The sequence below is a fragment of the Nicotiana tabacum genome, chromosome 5 (assembly GCF_000715075.1).
Source record: "Nicotiana tabacum cultivar K326 chromosome 5, ASM71507v2, whole genome shotgun sequence".
NCBI classification, from domain to species: domain Eukaryota; kingdom Viridiplantae; phylum Streptophyta; class Magnoliopsida; order Solanales; family Solanaceae; genus Nicotiana; species Nicotiana tabacum.
Window position 1 is genome coordinate 24,718,280 of NC_134084.1, and position 8,152 is coordinate 24,726,431.

Below are 8,152 nucleotides of genomic sequence, written 5' to 3' on the forward strand. Positions count from 1 at the left end.
AAAAGAAAACGTGAGTTTCTTACACCTAATAGAATACCATTTATGAATTGGTATTAACCTACAATAAAGGACTAAAAGTTAAAACTAATATTTTTTCTTTTCATTACTTTATTACACAAACGAATATACTGTAAAGTCCCTCAATTTTATGTTAAATATTATAAGAAACACTTCATTTAGTAGTTATTTAATTACTATTTTGAAAATTTTAAAGCTTAAAATTAATTATTTACTTATTAATTTGTTTCTTATTTGAATCATTGAGAAAGTTAAAATTTGTTTTTTCTTTCATTTCGAACTTTGTATATGTCTTACATGTAAACTATATATAAATGACAAAAAAATAAAATAAAGGAAAAATAAAAATATTTAAGAAAGAAGAGGTACGCGTTCTTGGACAACAACGTAGATAATTCACTTTTTAAAAATATACAAGACTATTGCACTAATAATATTATTCAATATTATATTTTTAATTTTCAAAAATTTTAAATACACTATTATAATTATGAGCATTGTTGAACAGAAATCAATAAAAGACACAAAATTAACAAGATAATTTGTAAGATTCTTTAATTTTAATCCGTGATACAGTTAGCTAAATATAAGTGAGTTTATTAGATAGTCTTCAATTGTTGATTCTCTTACTAGCTTGATTTATTTTTTCTTTTCTTTTTTTAATGTCTTTTTCTTGTTATTATTGCACTTTGATTTTGTGTTTATTTAAAGTTCTTAGATTATTAGTTACATGCTTATATGTTGTAAGTTGTATTCTTCAAAATTATTTAGATTTCCAAGGTTCTTGCCCGTGAAATTGAAATTCTAAAATAATAAACTTGGAACAAATTTTAAGTTGAATTATTGACGTTGAGGACTTCAAAGGCAGTTTCTTTAATTATTGAGTTGGTTATATACAATCAATATTCATGATCATCTTTAAGAACTTACACTTTATTTTATAACTTAATACTATTTTTATAATAAATATATATTCATTGAGACAGGATTCACGCGCAACGCGCGTACCCTAAGATTAGTATTCTAAAAAGAACCAATTACGGGGTGATACTCCCAACCAACTTTTGCCTATTTTCTTTTTATATCTAATTTAGCCTATTTTTTGTATAATTTTAAAAAAATTCACCTATTAACAGAGTGTAAGAAGATATGTGTTAGAAAGTGATTGAGAGTGATTTTCACGTTTATCATCATAGATTTAAACATTATTGGGTGAATTAAGTTGTAAAAACTTTAAAACTCCATTATTGGGATTTTTAAAAGCTTGAAAACTCATTTTGTTAAAATTTTGATTGGGGTTTGTTGAGAAGTCAGTTAGTTAAAATTTAAAGATATTCGATGAAAGATTTGAGCTATTTGGTAATTTCATAAGTTGAAATTCGTGGGAGACGAAATTCAGTTTTTGTATAATTTTATATAACACTTTATAATTTTGTATAAATACTTCTTATACACCATCAGGGGCGGATCTACCGTGTAAAACATGGTTCACGTGAACCCGTGGTCCTCGGGTTAAAGTATAAATATAATGTACATAATTTGGCAAAAATAGATATATATACTTGATGGAACCCATAGTCAAAAGAGACCAAGTGGTGCATTGGTTTTGGTCTCTTATTTCCAATAGCCTACCAACCTTTGGTTTAATTTTTTTTTAAAAAAACAATGGTGAATCCATCCTCCGAAAATCTTGGATCCGCACCATTATACACTTTTGTACAAGGTAGATACATTATGTATAATATTGTAAAACAATCAACGGCTGTGTAATGAACCCAAGTTCTCAACACAAACACATACTTGTATATTATTATTAGTGAATTGAATTACAGTGGAAGCAAGAAATACTAATAGAATTAGAGGAACAAAGGGAGCATAACTAGAAGGGGAAGAGAAGCCAGAGATACAGAAATAGAAATGGGGTGAGAAGACAGACTCAGAGGAGGGGAAAGGAACTTCACAATACAATTGTCTACTTTATTTTACCAAACTACTGCTATTTAAACATTCTCTAACCTGGGTCCCACACATAATTTGCTAAATTTCCCAATACGTCCTCCAAGATGTTATTTTCATTCATAACAGGCTGTGTGGTTATAAACTTAAAAATTTGGCCAAGTATGTGAAATATGTTGTGTTGGGCTGTACTTTTGTGCAAATCTTTCCATGCAATATAACTAGTCCAACTTATTTTTACCTGTATAATTTCGCCCATGTTCATCTTCCTCGCTTCTCCGTATTCCCCATCAATCAAACACTCGAACCCTAGAAAACAATGAATAGGAAGGCAAAAGGTAGAAACAAGAACGTAGCAATAGCAAAATCACGACAATGGTTGGATCTTCCGGAAGAAATATGGGAGAACATATTAAATAGGCTAGGGGCAATAGAAATACTGGAGAATGCACAGAAGGTCTGCACTATGTGGAGGCGAGTGTTCAAAGATCCTTTCATGTGGCGCATCATTGACATATCGAATTGTCGCGGCCTCTCCGACTCCAACCACTTCCAAAAAATATGTAGCCACGCTGTTGATCGCAGCCAAGGTGAACTAGTTGACATCAGATTGGCGTTCTTCGCGACGAAAGAGTCGCTTGCTTATGTAGCTGAGAGGTAATATCTGGATTCAATGGTGGGAAATTACTTAATTTTAGTTTCCACCACTGTGTGCATGCGTGCGTTTCAAGTTGTATATGAAAAAGGACACCCCATTGCACAAAGCATTCCGCATTCAGGGGCGGATGCACCTGGACTCAAGCGGTATCAACCGGAAATTTTTACTAAATATATGAATACGAACTGATATGCAAACTAAATACTATACAAATTAAATGAAGCGACGTCTCTTAACAGAAAGAGTTCTTAGCTCACTTGGTAGAGCGATACATCGTCGTTGGGAAGATCTAGATTTCGATTCCTGTTGCTTAGTTTTAGAATTTTTTCAATCCATAGTATACGCTAAACAGATAAAATGCAAGATTTGAACCCTTAGACCATTAGGTGGTAAGGGCAAACAAAACTAGTGCTTACAATATTAGAACCACAATGAATAAATTTATTGTGAAAGGTAATTATTTTAGCCATTTCATGCAATCTGTGATTTTTTAGAATTGGGCATGCTATGCAGAATCAAATGAATGGAATGTTTTTGAGTGATTGTCTGGTGTATTATACAAAAGAAAATATTTAGTATTAATTCTAACGAGACTAATAATACATTAAAAAAATTAATAATGTACTTGAGTTGTGTTTTATTCATATTTTAGAGTTTGTGTTTTTAATTTTTTAATATGATGTCGATCATGTCTTTAAATGTCGACACCGTTTATAAAACTTTTTGCGTACGCCCCTGCCCGCATTCATAGTCCGGAAAAAGGGTCGCATCCCTAGGGGTGTGATGTAGATAGCCTATCCTAATACAAGCATTAGTAGCTACGTCCATGACGTGAACCTGTGACGTATAACTCACGCTATTTCAAGTTGTATATCATTTTTCAAAAATTACATAGGGAGAATATATAGCTGGAACAACGTAACTTCCTATATGGAGTGAAATTTTCTAACTAGTATAAGTGATCGATTAGTATCTCCTATACCACAGATTTAATTACTTGTAAATAATAGTGATAATTTTGCTATCTTGGCAAAAACCTGTATTAAATCAAAGAATCATTATCGAAAGAGAGTCTCGGAGACGGATCTAGGATTTCTAGTACATGGGTGCACTACAAAAAAAAAGAGGAAAAATTGTACTAAGTGGGAATTGATTCCTATTCCCCTTGGTAAATAACTTAACCTTCAACCAATTGCACCATTCAACATTCTTGGAGCAGGGGTGCCAACAATTAATATTATACTAGTTTTAGAAAATATGTATATAAAATATCTAATTTTGAAAGGAGACTATGGGTTCACGTGCCCTATATTATCCCTTATAAATTCGTCCATGTCTCGACATGGTGATGTAGACCTAGCTCCATAGCTGGGCTAGTCATTGGCTAGAGGGTGATCAACCTACCGGACCAGAGGCTGCCAAGAATGTTACATTCCTCCCCATGACAATAACTAGAATGAAAAAGGAGAATATCAATGCATCCGGAAAAAAATCAGTTTATAATGAGAATATTTTTATCGTTGAATCTTTTTTGATTCTATGTATTATTCTCATTATGCCCATAAGGGAGAAGTAATATGAGGCAAAAATCTCACGTACAGTTCTGGAAAGGAGATTCACTCCATTAATTGACGACCGTAACTTTTATGTGGATAGGACGTATCAACACTTTTTGCATCTTTTCATTTGAAGAAAATATAGTTGAATAATAAAGTGTTGAGTCCTAAATTCTCTTCGAGTTCCTATATATCTTGAATATTGCCACAGAAAGATAGAGGGATATGTATACAAAAATTTTGGCAGTTTTAAACTCTTCTTGTTTGTCCTCTAAAATCCTTGCTTCCCTTCCACTCTCCTCCAGCAGAAAATCAAGTTGTAAAAAAAGGAAAAAAAAATCTTTTAGCTGTTAATGTCTGCAAAAGCAGCATATTATATTGCCTTTTTTTTTTTTTTTTTCTATCAATGAAGTTTGAGGCTGCAAATTGTTAAATCCTATGGTGTAGTTGCTATAATCTTCTATATTGGTTGTGTGTTTGGTAATTTTGGTTTACACTGCTTACTAATACATTTCTACTTGAATCACCAGATCAAGAAAACTTAAAAGACTTCGTATTGCGTGGTGCCACTCAAAATTAGTACCTGAAGTCTTTGTTGAAGTATTTCAAAAGTTGCCACTGTTGGAAGAGCTAAGTCTGACAGACACTGCTATCACAATAAAAGGTATTGAAGCTCTTGGACGCTTTTGCCCACGACTTAAGTCATTTGAGTTGAAGAATGTCTCTTATGATATAAAATCAATTGATAAACCAAATGATGAGGCGCTAGCTATAGCTAAAAACTTGCCTGCGTTGCACCACCTTCAGCTCATTGGGAACAGTATGACAAATGTAGGCCTTCGAGCGATTCTTGATGGTTGTCCTATTCTTGTATCACTTGACCTGCGAGGATGCTTTAATGTTAGACTCGACAAGGTCTTGAGTAGCAGAATTTCTCAACAGATTAAAGATGTGAAGTACCCCCGTGACTCTTTGGCAAGTCATAATTTTTGATGAATATAACATATGTTTGATTATTACTTTTATTATTAAAAAATTTGCTGCATCTCTATATCTTGTTTATTGTTGTTTTGTTTTAGCATCTTCAACAGCTACCTTTTTTCGATTTGTATTATGTAATTTAGCAGTTTCCTTTGCTAGATGGTCTCAGCATGGCATGTTGACTTTTGAGGTTGAACCTAGCAATATGGTTGCTCAAAAGTTTTCAGATTGTATGATTTAGAGATACAGTAGATATGCCGTAGATCCAATGTCATATTTGATGATTTGAACATATTTTTGTGAACGTTATTTGATATAAAATATATATGGCATTTGATATTCTTTTGTCATTATTATTAATTGCTTGATTTATTTGATATGGTCCTTGATTAAATTTTGAGACTTGTCATCGTGATGTAGATTATGATAATGAGAGTAAATTTTCTTATAATTTAATCTAAATTTGTTCTTGATCGTAGGATTAATTTGGACATTAATAATCCGGTTAAATCAATATTTATGTGATCGTCTTTATGGGATAAAAATTAGTTGACCCGGTAACAGAACCAATTTGTTTAACCAAAAAATAGGAATTTCGGTCAAAGCTTAATTTTAGAAGAACTCGGGTTACTGATAATCAAATATGGAATGAATAAAAAGAATTGACTTAAACGATAACTGAATAAGTAAAAGAAAGCAGAGTAAATCTGTGTATTCCAATAATATTCCGTGTCCTATTACACATGTTATTTCTCTCCTTTTATAGCTATTTTTAAGTAATACATTTCTTTCCTCTCACAACAGAGCCATTATGGGCAATTAATGGTATTAATGTAACGTTATAATTGATAATCGTAACTGTATCGTAAGATTCTATAACGTTTTCCATCATTGATGCTCATTAATTAGGGATAATACGTATCTGTACTTTTTGCTATCTAGGTTCAATCCTCTGATGTCTCTTCAAATTACCAAGAGGTCCGAGTATTCGTTCCTTCCTGTTTTCTTGAATCTTTGCCCGTGCCTGTTAAGGCTCGTGTCTCTTTAACTATTCTTTGCCAACTGTCATTCTTTTATTGATCCACGTGTCTTGACGTATCAGCACATAATTAATTCCAAATGTTAACTTGATTTTTCCCAATACAGATAGTCCCCCACTTGCCATTTATTCATCAATTGAATATTTGGGAAGTGGGTCTCTTTAAAGCGGGAATTTTTGTCGTCATCCTTCGTATCATTATAACTTCTACAAAACTGACGCTTCGCATGTCACTTCCATTTAATGCTCGTGACACGTGGTAATTTTTGATTGGTTCTGCAACCCTTTAGCGCCTTTTGAAGCTTTTTTCCGACTTGCATCAATCATGAAGTGACAATTTTCATTATGATGTTCCCATCATTACCTTTTTTGTTTGACGGTTGCTTTTTAGTATAAATATAACCTTTGTCTTTTCTTTCTCATAAAAGTTTTCCATCTTTGAATATCCATTCTTGTCTTCTTCCTCGTACAACCATGTCTTCTTCGAACCTTAATCCCCGAAAAGTTCCTATTGTTGATGAACTTCTCCCTGCTCTTGTTAGAAGCAGAAGAGTGGGAAGATTACGCAGTTTAGGATCATCATCTATACGAGGTGCTTCTTTGCCTCCACTTAGTTCTACCCCTCCTTTTCTTCTAAAACTAGGGGTTCCCTTCCACATAGATCTTCTACCAGAAGTAGAGACTCTAATGAACCAGTTCATGAACCCATAGTAGACGAAATTATCCCCTCTAAACTTTCTTTTTACACTGATAGAGAGTCAATTAGGAATCAGGTTTCTTCTATGTCTTCTCTTGATCGTGCTGATGTTTACCCTTCTCAAATTACCGAAGGTTTAATCTCTGTTGTCCGTAGAGATTGCCATTGGAAATTTGACTTCCCAATCATAATTCGTAATGCAAATCAAAGGATCACATCCTACATGGCTGGATTTTCTTTCGTGTATACATATCCTTTTACACTGAATTTTAGACCCCCCATTGATACTGTTATCATCAAGTTCTGTCATTTTTTCAATGTTTGTTTAGGAGAAATTCTCCCCATTATGTGGAGGGTTGTTGCTTGTCTAAGGTACTTGGCAAACTTGGCTCAGTTGCCTTTTACCTTTTTTCATCTGATCCACCTCTACTCCCCTAAGCTGTTCCGACATGGGATCTTTACTTTGGTGGGAAGGGGTAAGATGGTTTTAGTCAGCCCTGAGGATGACAAGGACCGTGGCTGGTATGCCAGATTTGTTGCTGCTCCTACTGTCGGGTTAGTAGGTGAAGAAAATATTCCATTCCCTGAAAAGTGGAATTTTGCACGTAAGTTTTCTTTACAACTTTCTCTTCTCTCTTTTTCCCCTTCTTTTTTTTTTGTTTTGAAAGGGTTTGCTTTTCCCGTGACTGTTTCACTTTTTCTTTTTTCAGCAACCATGGGAACTGTTGAAGAGATTCTCAATTTCCATGGTTGGGTAGAGAAATTTTTAACCATTGCTCCGATGGAGGTTAGATCTTGAAAATACCTTTCGAACAGGTTTGGTTGGAAGGTTAAAACTCATGGTAGAAACTTTACTTTTTCCCTTTCTATTTTTGTCTACCTTTCCTTTAGAATGTATTTGATCCTTCTTTTTATCAGGGTTTCCTATTCGTGGTGTAAGCGCCGAGTCAATTGTGGTTTCCAAGGTTTCTTTGGAAAGAGCTCAAGAGATAATCTTGAGTTCTTTATTGAAAAGGAAAGTTGATGCGTCCCAAGATTCTGAGGAGGAAGAGGAACGAGATGGAAGCTCTTTCGTTAGAAGACCACGGGCTAGAAAACTCGTCATTTCGGATGACAAAGCTACTCCTCCCCGTTCTATTCTTGTGACCGAGCCTGTTGAAGCCACCTTAGTGAGTTCTGACGATGATACTCCTATGGTAGCTCATGAGTCTAATGAACAACTTTTTTCACGTGGGTTTGTTAGTGAA

The 8,152-nt window shown here is 33.9% G+C and overlaps 1 protein-coding gene across 1 annotated transcript; it reads left to right on the plus strand.

Moving 5' to 3' along the window:
* The first annotated feature begins 1,997 nt into the window (after window positions 1–1,997).
* Window positions 1,998–5,208, plus strand: LOC107795577 (F-box protein SKIP19-like). Its single transcript, XM_016618243.2, has 2 exons — window positions 1,998–2,631; window positions 4,719–5,208. Exons 1-2 carry the CDS (start codon window positions 2,294–2,296, stop codon window positions 5,179–5,181), a joined length of 801 nt encoding a protein of 266 aa, XP_016473729.2. The 5' UTR covers window positions 1,998–2,293; the 3' UTR covers window positions 5,182–5,208.
* Window positions 5,209–8,152: the final 2,944 nt, after the last annotated feature.

Bases quoted from the DNA above. Each gene is read 5' to 3' on its own strand.
- LOC107795577 (XM_016618243.2), top strand. From the start codon at position 2,294: ATGAATAGGAAGGCAAAAGGTAGAAACAAGAACGTAGCAATAGCAAAA. The intron at 2,632-4,718 runs GTAATATCTGGA...TTGAATCACCAG, and splicing joins CTTGCTTATGTAGCTGAGAG to ATCAAGAAAACTTAAAAGAC.